Below are 14,975 nucleotides of genomic sequence, written 5' to 3' on the forward strand. Positions count from 1 at the left end.
AAGGGGTTAAACACGGACTACAACTTGGAAGTTTGTGTTTTATAAATTTCGGTAAAGCCGCAGGTTCTGCTATACAAATGATAAAAATGCGTGGAGAATTCGTTGATTTCGTACCTAGTAAAACCTTCTTGTTCTATTTGCTAGTTTACAGTACTGGTTCAATCAAGATTGGGCTATTTAGTGATTGAACTTTATGTCAAGTTATTTTCAGTAGCAGTTCGGAGTGTGAAAGCGGTAAATGTTCTCATGTGCCTCGTAAATCAAGTAAAACCATTGGACCTGCGCCTGAACTGTATCCGTGTCGGATTCGCCGTCCCAACGGTACGAACTTCCATCTGAACCAGGCTTTACATTTCATTTATCTTTTGAATTTACGATTTAAATCTTGTAAAAATAACATAAAAAATTTATATTTTTAAATTATTAATTCATTGAATATAATATGACGATTAATTTTCCTCAAAAAATAATAATTAGAATTGCTTTGAAAGGTTTGCTTTTGAATTTTCAACATTTAATTAATTTTCTTCATTCATTTCTTTATTAGTCTTAAATTCACACTCGACCATTTTATAGTCGCTAATTGACTTTTAAACGATTTAAAAAGAATAATAATTAAAATATTTAAAACCTTAATGGTTAATTAATAAACTAAAAACACAACATCTTGCGAAATACATTTTGTAATAATTTAAATAAATATGCTAAAACCTACTCCTTCATCCCACAACATCCGATTAAATCTGTCGCTTTCATGTTAAAAATATACATTTTAATACCAAACAGCTGCGTAGTTCATAAGAATTACTTTAAAAATGAATAATATAAAAGTATTTAACTATTTGACATTTAAAAACCGACAATTGCGAGCAGTAATTTTATATATATATAATTCACACTAAGAACTTAATTTTATATACAATTAAAAAAGAAAAATAGCTACTTTACAATTATTATTATTATAAATACTTTGATTTCATATTCTAGATCTTGTTCATCTCTAAATCTAAACGATCACCTATAATGAATATTACACAATAAAAACAAAACAACATCGACTTTATTATACAATGAAACATTTAAAACATATTGCTCGTTTCTATTGTAAGCTTGGTGTAAGTGATTTTATTGACATACTTAAACATAGAAACCGCAACATGTTTTAACGAATTATTGTAATTTAAAAAAAACCACATAAACGTTTTTATCTTTAACAGTGAGATTATCTCATTGCATCAAATCACACGCAGGTGCATCCGTTATCAGTCACATTCCGGTCCCCAACTTGATTGATAACCGCTCATGTTATGTCAACAACCTGTGATACTGCACCCACGCTTAGCGTCATCTCCGGTTAAGTCGTTTTAGTACTGTGTATCATGATCTCATTATTTTGTCATGTTTCATGAATGTATCGTATAACAAGCGACCAGTATAAATTGATGCACAATATTAATTAATACTATTTTTCTCGAATGAAATATAGTCAATGTAGATATACGTAAGAACCGAGATGGCCCAGTGGTTAGAACGCGTGCATCTTAACCGATGATTTCGGGTTCAAACCCAGGCAGGCACCACTGAATTTTCATGTGCTTAATTTGTGTTTATAATTCATCTCGTGCTCGGCGTTGAAGGAAAACATCGTGAGGAAACCTGCATGTGTTTAATTTCAACAAAATTCTGCCACATGTGTATTCCACCAACCCGCATTGGAGCAGCGTGGTGGAATATGCTCCAAACTTTCTCCTCAAAGGGGGAGGAGCAGGAGGGCAGTTGTGGGAAATTTACGGACTGCTAATGTAAAAAAATGTAATGTAGATATACGTAATACGTACAAATAAATTTATTTGTTACTAGTTGAACCCGCTGTATAGCGCGCAAGTAATTCAGATTTTGATGATAATCTTCCAAGAACTTTCATACAACTCATCTACAACTTTACCCCCTTGAGGTGTAAAAAGTGTAGCCGATGGATGTCGGATTATAAGTGAGGGAATAGAGAGTGTCGATGATAACCTAGTATTTCGTCCTTAAATATGTGGAAAAATGTACCGAAGTCTCGATACACTTCCAATGTGAACACTTGTACTGAAATTGCATAAGTTTCAAAAGCTCATCTCTAAGACCACTATAACAAGAACTCCCATTACATTCAAGTTTACTTGTAGAAGTTTAAATAAACTTTTGATGAATTTAAGTTAAAAAATACTTGGTGCTAGAAGCGTTACGCTTAAATTCAACTTTGAACTTTTCTCTCATCTCTCACTGAAGGTTTGCTTATGAATACCGTAAATAAATTAATCAGATATGTATAAAAATATTTGATTCACTAGTGACCAGTTCGCTAGTTCCTTCGATATTATCCTTGTAATCGACCCTTATATGAACATGCAAAGACGGGTAACTATTACTAAATATTACGATTACTTAAAATATACTGTTGGTCTAAAAGGTCTTATCAACCGATTATGATTTTTTTAATATATCCTTCTTTTTTTAAAACAAATCAAGTTATTATTTAATTGTGATTGGATCAGCATCATTAACTAAATCGACTAATTAAACATTTCCAGCAAATTATGTTTAACTATTTCTATTAATAGTCCTATAGATATCAACTAGCTACAAATATTAACCGGATAGGATTACCAATTACGGGCAGTGATTACAGTTTAATCATGTTTATGATTTCTTCATATACAATTATGTCAATGCGTATAGACATTGGTGCCGAAAGAACTATTACTTACATCGCCAATGGGAACCAACTATGCGAACTATGATGTCCCTTGTGCCTGTAGTTACAGTGTTATGTAACTTTATATTGTTTTGTTTAAACTTAGTAGTTTAATGTGCCTTCATGTTATATTACAAGTATAGGGAATTCTTGTTGTACTAACAAGTATTTATGCAAAAACTTAAATAACATTTGCATGTGTAGTTGATGTCAAATGTTAGTTATTAAATTGTTTAGTGTTATTATTTTTTTCCAGTATCGATTATTCTTTGACGTTTTTAAACGTAATACATATATAAGACTGATAGTTTTTATTTTTTAATTAATTTATATTTGCTGAGGTGTCAATTATATCGGGTCATACAAAAGTGTATAATTTTGATATTAAACAAATATCTAAGTTAAAACCTCATTTTAAATCTGACATGAGTACTAAAGTAGAAAATTACGATGTATACTAATGAAGGGGTTTCCCCTTGATTACGTAATTTAAGAGCTCTGTGCATTACACATAATTATAAATACTTGTTCCTAACACGGGAAACCACATGCTTACGTTTTCAAGCGGATACAGCGCTTACAGCGGTCGTACTATCCAGATCGTTAATAAAAACGTAAAGTCGTACTCAAAACTACGCATGTATAAAACAAATTCATCGTCATCATCATCATCATCATCGTCTGTCTTAGATTTACAAGAATTAAAAAGGGGGGAATTAATTTGAGTAAAATTGCATGCGATTTGGCCTAATATTATTCCTTATCTAATTATTTGCGATTGACATATATATATTTATATATATTAACTGGACCTGCGGCTTTCGCCGCGCGAAATAAGACACAAACTTCCAACCCCCCTTTTTACCCCCTAGAGGTAGAGTTTCGTAAAATCCGAAATGTCTACACCCTATAAGGAACCTATCTGCCAAATTTCAAGTTTGTATGTGTCATCGTTTTTGAGATTTCTTGATTAAACAGTGAGTGCTATTTCGCTTATATATATACATATATAACATGATTATTTATTTTACTTAAAGATCGCACGTATTGTCTATGTGGCCTTTTTCATAAAAGTGACACACACACTCTCGCAGTCCGATGGAAAGGCAAATCGATACGTAAAGAGATCTGGTGCAGCAGAAACGGCTGAACTTGCTTTTGAGCAACTATTTGCAACTGAGTGCAAATTTCTGGACAAAATCTGAATACCGTATTTTGACCGACACGAGATTCGATTTTCGAATTTACTCCACGTTCTACAGTCAACGAGACACACCAACGAAGCTGATACATACACTGACACACACACGCACGCACACACTATAATTTACGTGACCTTAAACTCTATTGAAATTTAATTCAAACGCTACAATCGATTCGAATTTAAAACGACCTTCACAAAAATAATAATTTACATAAATATATTTTCCTTATTGCCATTTATCTGGCAAAAATATTTTATTGGTATTTATGATACAATAACACTTTATGAAAATAATAAAACACATTATAGACAATAAACTTCAATTTATTAATTAAAATTTAATTACTGAAATCATTAAGGAAAAGTAATTTAATTGTACTTTATTTTTTTATTATAATGACCTTTATTTTATCATTAATATTTTAATGTATTTAAAGTTCGTCATTAAGACTCTTCCTTGATTTCGTAGCTTAAAAAATCTCAGGGACAATTTTCGATGAAGAATATTATCGATGAAATGATCGCTAATTTCATCTTTATGTTCATATTATTTATTTAACGGTATTTCAATACAAAGAAGATAATTTATCAAGCTTCTTATATTTATTTAATTAAAAAAATAACAAACACCAACCTGAATCTGTGCCCCGCGGGTGTCACGGCCAATGTGCCACCAATTAAGTAAGTTTAACTTAATTCCGTCTGAGTAAATGCATTAAAGTTTGTATTCCTAAACGATAGCGTCACTAAGTGGCGATCTATGATTAAGTCCTCGAATATTCTCAACGACTTGAACTGTGACGACCAACTTTTCCTTCATCTGAAAGCTCTTTAAATTGCATCTTTCATTGCAAAGATTCCGAAGCTCAGGATTGGAAAACGTGGTGATAAAGACATTGCCTTCAGTACGAGGCAGTTGATTTGAAACTCGAGCTAAAATAATTTATTTGAATTCATTTAATTATTTTCATTTTCCGGTGATAGAATACGTGGATCGTACCCAAACAAGATACAGACGACTTTACAAAGTTTACACGAATTCTCTATTTAAAAATTAACGTACGAGATGAAATTCGCGTTATAAACCCTAACCTTTTCTTTAATAAAAGTACCCATTACATACAGCTATAACATTGAAATGTAAATAAAACATCTAATTAAAATAGTGCATTAAAAGATGTATGGCGTTCAGCACTAATCGCAAAAGCGATTACCAAGAACGCAAGATCTCTGATATTCGTAATAATTCAAAGAGTATTACGCTTTTAACATTTCTTAATTACAAACGGTTAGTTATTTAGCTGGTTAATGTGGCTTGCGAGTCGTAAATCTAGGAGTAACATATTAGGCCTCTCATTTAGACTGAGTCTGGATGATCTAGTAGCCTCCAGCGGATAGAAATTATTTTTGCTGAAGCCTGCTATTAAAGATCCATAATGACCGTCGTAAGCTCACACTGCACTTAACGTATTATTATATAAACATAGAGCTTATATTTTTTATGTTGCTAATAATTAATTGATTGAACTTTTATTCGTATTTTTTTATATAAAAATTACTTTGCTTCGGACGGGTTTGCACAAAGCTATCAAGTTACCCACTCATCATTTTTAGGTTCTACCACCAAGCATTGTACCACCAAGTATTGATGTGTTCCGGTCAGAAGGATGAGTGAGCCAGTAACTGTAAGCCGAGGGGACATAACATATTAGTTTCCATTTTTTACACTGCCACTTTCTATGGGCTGTGGTGAAAATTCACCTTCAAGTGGCACATTTACCTAAAATACATTAAATGAATAAAAAAATATAATAAATACACTATTGTATCTTTCCTAGATTTATATGCAAAGGCATTCAAAAAAAGAAAAACACAAATCCGGTTTAAAAAGGAACTTCAACATTATATATAAACTATTTAGTACAAGACACCTACGTAATTTTATAGGTTATTCGTTAGGTATGAGCTGTTAGTAAAGGTCAAAATTCATTTAGACAAAGGACATTATGAATACTTAAAATTAATGTACAAGCAAATTACCAATAGTGAAGTAGGTGTGTAATGAAGCCACGGCCGAAGTTAGTCGCAGGGTTGCCAACTTAGATAATATAAATTTTATAGAGCCAAACAATGTTAAACTAAAAAAAAATCTTTTCGAAATTCAAACTATTTTTTGTTGGCAGCTCATAAGCGGACAACTTATATCATCGCATGCCATATTGCCCCCGAATAATAAAAGATATACATATTATTATGACATTTATCTGGCATATATGATAAATACATCTAGGATAATTCTCTTTTGTCAGAATATACACAAATAAAACGTTATATGTATGGTGTATAAAGCTGAAAATATGCAAAAAGTATGTATATTCAGTTACAATAACTCCTTAGAATATTATGAAATGTTACCAACATTAATGATATAAATTGATATTATTATAACACGCATTGTAATGTGAATTTGTAAATAACATTCAGCCCTACAGTATTGGCGGTATAGCGACGCCGCGCATGCGCGCTGCGTCACATGTTAATGTACTTAACATCGCTCAGCGGTGTTAAGAGCAAGAATCGCTTAACCGTTCATATGGAATAAAACCGTTTCTATTTTAACTAAACGATTTAAAACTATTTAAAAATAGATACTCTCTTTATTTAATTGTTCCGTTTTATTTCATATTTAAATTTAGAATATTATTTGTTATATTTTTTATTTTGATGTTAATTTCAACTACCAAAATTAACTTGATTTAAATATTTTAGGGACCAAATAAGTCATTGTATGGGAATATTTAAAAGTGTTCTCTTCGAAATTTGAATTTACTTTTAATATTTTTTTTAAATTATACGTTATATTACTACGAGATATTCTGTTTTTAAATCTTCATCTCTAGGCATTGACAGATTATATATATTACGTTAATGTGTAATTCATTTGTGTAGGTATTGTGGTAATGCTGCCTTCGTGAATTTTTGATTTTCCTTACGGTCTGGTGCGAATGGCTTTAGGCATTCAGCCTTTCCCAACTACACAATTTTGTCGGTAAATATATATTTTTTTAATATATAAATCTCAGACTATAAAACAAAAGACAGATCGATAGTTAATAATGACAGTGACAGCACTTTTGACGTATGAGCAAAGAGATCCATCGTTTCGCACTACCGAGAATTTACATTTCATTTTGATATGTATTAGCTATTGCTGCTTCATATTAATGTTCCGCACACTCCATCTGCGCTTTGTTTTATAATTTGTGATAAAAATAAAGACTTTTCGTTTATCACAAGTGACATCATCGGATCAGATCTGCCACACACGCGCAACTTGACAGATTCTGGGGGATTATTACGTAAGCTGTCACTGATTAGAAACCAGAATTGCGATTACATAATAAGGGTTTGATTATTTGAGTCAGTTATTGATGGCGAGACAACTGTTCGCAGCCATCGCACGACTCATATTACCTTTCTTGTGTTTTATAATTACTATTCAGGCTTCATTGATAAAAGTATTGCCATTGGCGAATTTACATAATTAAATATCGAACGGTTTCTATAGGTTGTGTAAACCTTTATATTGATTTTTTTTTTATATTTATTTAGCCGAAGTGTCATTACAATTCATCCAGTGATCTGATGTGTAATGCGTACACGGACAGACATATCTAGGTATTGTTTTTGTTAGATAAATATTTTCGAGTAAATTTTTATTTGTATTTTAAAAGTTATTTTTTCGTATTAGGGTCGGTTCACAGTGCAAGGTCGTTATTTTTGTAATGGTGTGTTGGACATTATAGCGGATTTGCGCAATATACGATTGACTTAACAATTACTAGGCAATACAAGGTTGAAGTACAGAGTTTTTAAATAAACAATATTTTTTCTATGAATCTGTTTAAAGATTTAAGTATACAAACAATTAGCGATAGAACATTATTATTGTTTAATGTATAGTAAGATTATAGGATTGCAAGTGTAAAAAATATCTGGGAGCAATTTTGACGCCTCTGTTATTCCTGAATTTTATGCTTATTTGTTTACTTTATGACCATATAGATAATATCAAATAAATTTGAATTTGATAAGGAAATATGGTAAGTTTAATTAGATTATTATTTAATATAAAAACAATAAATATAAGTTCTTCTTAACAAAGCAGTTATTGAGATATAATTTAATTTAAACCCAAAACTAATTATTATAATTTGCTCTCTGTCTGACCGTCTGTCTGTAACGTCTTTACGGCAAAACCGAAATTGATTTTGATGAAACGTATTACAAAGCAAGCAAGAACCCCGTGGACACTCATAATCTTTTCAGATCTTTGAAGGGCCAATGTTCTCCTACACTACGGTAATAGGGGGTTGTAAGCAAATACTTAAAGCATTTTCGTCACAATAAATTCCAAACGGGCGAATCTGCGGGATTAGATAGTTATCAGATATATATTAAAGAGAACTATGAGAACTATACTTTCTATTTAAGGAAGTCTAAGAAATATAAATCCAAAACAATTTTGTTAATGTTAACATTCATTTTTTCTTTTAACTTTATTTGGTCTTCAAAGCGTTACCGATTTAACTGTACCCAGTATCATAATAAGAATATAGTAACATTTGACGTCGTTAAGCAAATTGCTCTTGAAATTTATTACTTCAGAGCAAGTAATAAAGTTGCAGGTCAATAATACGAATGCAAATTAAACTTGTACGCATGTGCATAAGCACAGTCATCATCATTACCATTAGCCAATAGATCGTACACGTGTATTTATAATTTAAGTGTTACATCCGGTGAACTTCTTATTTTATTCGCTTAATATATATTATAATTCATCTACTATAAAATGGAGTACGTAGTTAGTCACCTCCCTAATTTTGTAGCATTATACTTTGACATTGACAGACAGCGGAGAAATTGTTCCGTGCAAAATAAAAAAAAAACAATTCGATGAGTTTTAAAAAATACGTTTTCCACTTATCGTTTAATTGCCAGTGACTTATTCCGACAGGTCAATGAGGTCAGAGATCGAAGTATTGACAAAAGTGAGGTTGGTGTATTGCTTTAACGTGTTTAAACCATAATCCGAAGGCGAAATGTCACGTGGGTGTTTGAATACTGATACAGAATTATCAATGGAATTTGAATGAGCTAGCAACAATGGTGTTGACCTGAAATTAACACTGAGACAAGCGTAAGTAGCTCAAGAGAGTTTCCAAATAGTTTTAAACTGTCCATTGAATATCTCCAACGTATTTTTAATCTACAAAATAGTCTTGAGTCAATTTCGTGGATTAACAATGGGCAAATTTCTTAGAACGTTACGGATGAGGAGATATCGTAGCGTTATAGCGTAAAAAAAATTAACCGTTCTTTTAAATTTTATCTAAAGAGAATTCAATTATGTAGATATATAATTATACGACTATTCTCGTTTGTAACATCTTATAAACTTCAGATTAACTACTCGTCAAGACCAGACGACCTTGAAATAAGTTAGACGTAGTATTTTTGTAAATTTGAGGTCTGATACGTTGTTGAAATTGTAACTTGATCAATATTTGACATTGCATCATGGTTTAAATGAACCTACTTTGAATTTCGAATGAGTTCTTTATTTCTTAATATGAAAAGTTTTATAAGTACTTAAATTACATGCAATTAACGAAATTATTTGATTGATGTTACGCAGAATAAATAAGATGTTATTTAAAAACGAATATATAAATTTGATTATATTAAAAATAAAAAATCGTAAATATCAATGGTGACTAAAATTTCAGCTATATATTTATTATATTAAAAAAAAAGTTTCCAATTTTTTTATACATTTTTCGGTGTGTTTAATTCAATGGTAAAATTTTTGGAGCTCTAATTTTGCTCGATGTATTAATTTATCGGGGCCGAAATGCAAGTTTGGTTTACTTGATTTTTTTTTCACAGAATCCAACAAACTATTTAGATGTATAGATCTTTCACAACCGAAAAATAGCATAACTTTTGAAGCGCGAGTTAGCATAAGAACTATTCTGGCTTATTTCCCATCTTTAGCAGCCTATTGACGGTACAAGAAATGGTTAATATTTCTTATACTGTCGACGCGTATAGACAGTGGTGAACACTTACCATCACTGTTATTCATTTGCCTTGCGATATGTATTTATTTATAATCGTATATTATATATGTTACGAGGTTTCGTAAAATATGTAGTTCAAAAACAATTTGCCCGTCTACTTTTGTCACGGAAAGTATTATGTTACGGAATTAAGTAGGACCTAATGATGTATGAGGTAATTGTATCAAGTGGTTTAGAAAAGTTTGTAAATTTGTCTTCAACTGTATAGGTGGAAATTTGAGCTCGATTTACTCGACACAACTTTATCTTGCTAATATTATACATGTAATTGTATGTTAAAATATTCGTTACTCAACTCAATCACGCTCAAATGGCTCGGACAGATTGTAATAAAATTACGTAAAAGTCGATTAAATATCATAGAATAGGAAATCGATAAAAAAACATTAGTGACATTTACTTTGACCCCAGAAATTCGATCAATTGACAGACTATATATAATAGCCATATTAACCAAACTTATCCAAAATTTAAATGAGGAACTCTACACATTCGAAAAAAAAATGAACGAAAACGTCAAATAAGTCTTTAATGTTTATTTTTTCTTTTCTTCGAAAAAAGTACAAGAATAAAGGAATTGATGTAAAATATATAATTTAAATATCGAAATTATATAATATTACCTACCCGTGCAAAGTCGAAAGGTAAGTCGGTAGTGACTCATAATCTGATCACTAAACAAACGTCCAGATGTCATTTGACAGATTTGATTTGATTATACATTTGTATTTAATCAAGTTAAATAAGAGGCAGCTTCAAGAATCTAGTTTGCCTTGGCCATTATTTCCTATTTACCTACCGTTGAACTAACATCGCATTCTACAAATATCATTTTAAAAGCTACCGATTTTGAAGAATGATTTTATTTACCTTTTATTTTTTAATAGAAACTCTGGTGAAGATATCAGTAATATTTAATATTTATTATCTATGTTCCGAATTTGTTCTCTGATAATCTTTGCATTAAAACAATTGACCTTTATTGTATACGGGCTCAGTTCAACGAATTTATAACGTTTTCAGTGATGATAAATTACACTACTTAACAAAAATTTTAACTAAAAACTTCTTGTCATATTTAATTTTAGTTTTAAAATTCTGTACTAAAGACTTTTTCGAATAAATAAGGAATAAATAAATATTTTTCTATACATATACAAGAAACCGTCGTTTCAATATTATTTTCGTTCATTACAAAAACCGGTAACAACAATATGACGCATATAGTAAATTAATTCCTGTATCTTTTCGGGTAAATAAAATTATACTACAATTAACGTTTCGAAACAATTATTTATTTAGGAAGAGATACCGCGGGTGGATACAATCTACTTAACAACGCATCGATCGATCTTGTATGCATTTAAAGGGATTCTATTATATAATATTGCAACAACAATAACTTGTCTAGGTTGTTTATTAAGGCATTAGTAAGTTATCTTTTCATAATTACTTAAAAAAAACAAACAAATTAATATTCTTTTTAAGAATGGAACATTACCGTTTTGTAAGGATAAAGCAAATAGTTCGTCGTCTTGCAGCCATCGCAGCTCGCTAATTATAGACATATCAGCTTCGTACGACATCAATGTGTCATGATAACAGCATAACAACAATCCCACCGAACACCAGCTATTTGCTATATAACACAAAACAACACAATCGATATCGGTATCATCACAACACTAGCACGGATCCGCCGAGCGGAACGTCAAAACATTTTTATGCTGCTTGAATTATTCATACGAAAAAATTCTCGCGCCATAACACCGTACAGCACTTTTTTTCAAAAACGCGATACGGATTCACGCGCTCAATCGCTCGTGGCTCGTTACGAAACGTCAAATTGTGACAGCTGACGTTTCGATCGTAAACTCGGGGTGAACGAACGAGATGCGCGTAAGCACAACACTCACGTGCACTGCGCGTCGCCGTAGCACACTGACTGAACCGAACCAACAGCAAACCGAGTCTAGCGGGGGGCCGACATGTTACGTCCTTAAAACGATACATCATCGATAACTCCTGTTAAAAAAAAATCGATAATTCGACATCACTAATATCGCTACCTCGTGTAAGGGCTAACGTCCTGACGTTTTACGATTTTAAGCAAGTGTCCATTAAAATTATTTTTATTATTTTGGCAACTTATTTGATGGTGAATTTATGGGATATTAACGGTGCAATTAGATTTGCTTACGAATCGAACTGCAAATTTTATTCGTTTGTGATTAATGTGTCTCCGATTAAATATTTTGTTGTCTGTGCTGTTGTGAGAAATCGTTATAAAATATTTATTGATAATTTACCTGGAATGCATTTAATACCGCGTTTTTTTGTAATTTTAATTCATTATTCGATTACTATTATAAAATATACAATATTTATTGTAATGTTTAATGCAAGTTCAAGAAAATTATGTCATGTTCTTAAATCGTCTTTTATAATGTTAAAAAGTAATAATAACTTAAAATAAAACAATAAATTTATTAATAAATCATCTAAGCAGACTTCAAACTTTTTTCATATACATTAGAGAACATCGTTAAATATTATTCTTAAAAAATACGATCTAGTTGTTAGAGCACGTCGATCTTAACTGAAGGTCGCGGGTTCAAATCGGGGCAACTACCTCTGTTTTTGAAGTGCTTAATTTATGTTTCGCAATTCATCTCGCACTCTTATGTATAGGAAAATATTGTGAGAAACACACTATATGTAGGTATAGCATATAAATAAGTCCTCGCAACTATTATATAAAATCAGTTAATATATTTTAGTAAGCATATAGGAATACACACACCCAATTATAACGTACCTTAAATTACAAACCTATTTACAATCTTGCGTACAAATAAGGCCAAAGTGTAGTAGCGTTAAGGCTCGCGTAGTGCACATTGTGCAATTTACTTTTGTGCAACAAAATAAATAAATAAACACTAAATAAATTAATTAAACATTTTATTTCTAAATCTATTTATATAGGAACACTCGTACTCATCTTATTTAAATATTCTTATCAGTGTCCTACTGATAACACGTCTTAAAACATTGTTAGACCCAAATTGTGAGATGCATCTTGCGTCATTGTAGATTAAATATGTTTTCAGAGACAGAAAGTTCGTTGTGAAATTTTTGAATAATCTAACTGTACTAATTTAAATGACTCTGTCTCGCTTCTTATTGTGTACATATTTTAGTTTGAAGCTTATACCGCCACACTGCTTATGTGTGAGTTGGTGGGTATATAAATTATGAGCACAAAGAATCTTAGTGCCGGCAATCTTCCGCTTCGACTCTTTATTTTACAGATACTCTGAAATAAGTAAAAAGAGTATTATATAAACTTTGTTATATTAATAATAATAATCCCTACTAGTATTATAAATACGAAAGTAACTCTGTCTGTCTGTTGAACTTTCACTGAAACGAATTTGATAAAATTTGGTATAAAGCAAGATTGGACTTCAAGGAAGGACATAGGATTTGTGCCTAACACCTGCCGGCAAACCCCAAAGCGAAATCACGGATGACAACTGGTATAAAATAAATAACAGTGAATTTTGAAAATAAAAGTACTTACTTGTAATAGGCTAGTTGACAAAATTTGGAAATTAGTTTAAAATTATAGCTTAGCATCTATTTCACCCCAAAAATATACTATTTTAAGAAAAATAGGTTTTTTATGTTAGTATTTTGAGTTTTTAGAAATGAACTTGAAATTGACCGCGAAAAAGGCCAAGATTGTCATGGCGTCTTGAATGACGTCACACCTCGCGAAACAGCCGTGTTTGTGTATGACAGTCAATTGTGTTTTTTAATAAATAATGAATTCCTCGTATTATAAATACTGTATGGTGTCCCAATGTGAAAGTACAACGATAAAAACGCCAGACAAATTATTCATATACGTACCAAGCAATAAATAAATACGAATAAAGTGGTTAAATGGCATGGAGGCAAGATGCTCTTATTTTGTCAACTAATTCCACAATTTATTTCTGTGAAGATCATTTCGATGTAAGTATTAAATACAACTTGATATATCTATTTATAAATGTATAGTAAAAGAAATGAATTTAGCAAATATAATATATCACACATAACCTATAAAATGTTAGGACTAGAATAGGATTTTATGATTTGTTTGAGTTAAAATATTATTTTCGTTTTATAAAATGTAATAATTCAAACTCTTTTTATTTTTTTAGTTGCCAAATGATATGACTAATTATACAGAGTATCATATTATGGGTAAAGACACAAGTGCGCATGAAACCAGGTTGTATACCAACGAAGTTCGAATGCCAAGAAGATATATGTTGAAAAAACAAAGTTTGTCAATAATCGCAGAGTGTTTGAAAGATCCAGAACCAAGTAGTACCCCCAGTTTATCTGCCATAATGATAATTGATAGCAACAACGTAGCGTTCCGCGCTTGTTTCGTGAGGTGTGACGTCACGCGACTCTGATTGGTGTTTAATGTCACGTGATTAAATGCCTCATTTTGTCGATTTTATTTTCCAAAAATATAATTAATCTTTTATTATTTTTGTAGAAAAGTTGTTTTTTTATTTACTAATTATCATGATTTATCATTAGAAACTCAAAGCCATCCGATTTATTATTACTGGAAACAAGCCTATTGTCGGGATAAAGCTGATTCGAAGCCGAGCGTAGTTCTAACTTAAATTCTAATATTAAAAAGAACAAAATACTATTCCAATATTAGACGGGCAAATTGTTTTTGAACTACATATTTTACGAAACCTCTTAACATATATCACATACGAGTATAAAAAAATACTAAATAAAAAAAATATGAATTATAACATTATTTTAATCTCTATCGCGGCGCCTAAGTTTTTAGTCACTAAAACTACTA

At 31.1% G+C, this 14,975-nt stretch overlaps 1 protein-coding gene across 2 annotated transcripts in view; it reads right to left on the bottom strand.

Moving 5' to 3' along the window:
* Positions 1 to 12,018, bottom strand: part of LOC125071431 (rho GTPase-activating protein 7) — a 263,295-nt gene extending 251,277 nt beyond the window's left edge. For both annotated transcript variants that reach the window (XM_047681675.1, XM_047681678.1), the window contains exon 1: positions 11,592 to 12,018. In XM_047681675.1, coding sequence (XP_047537631.1) covers positions 11,592 to 11,676 — 85 coding nt within the window. In that variant the 5' untranslated portion in view covers positions 11,677 to 12,018. The remainder of the gene's footprint in view (positions 1 to 11,591) is intronic.
* Positions 12,019 to 14,975: the final 2,957 nt, after the last annotated feature.

Source organism: Vanessa atalanta, chromosome 19 (genome assembly GCF_905147765.1).
Source record: "Vanessa atalanta chromosome 19, ilVanAtal1.2, whole genome shotgun sequence".
In the NCBI taxonomy this organism is placed as follows: domain Eukaryota; kingdom Metazoa; phylum Arthropoda; class Insecta; order Lepidoptera; family Nymphalidae; genus Vanessa; species Vanessa atalanta.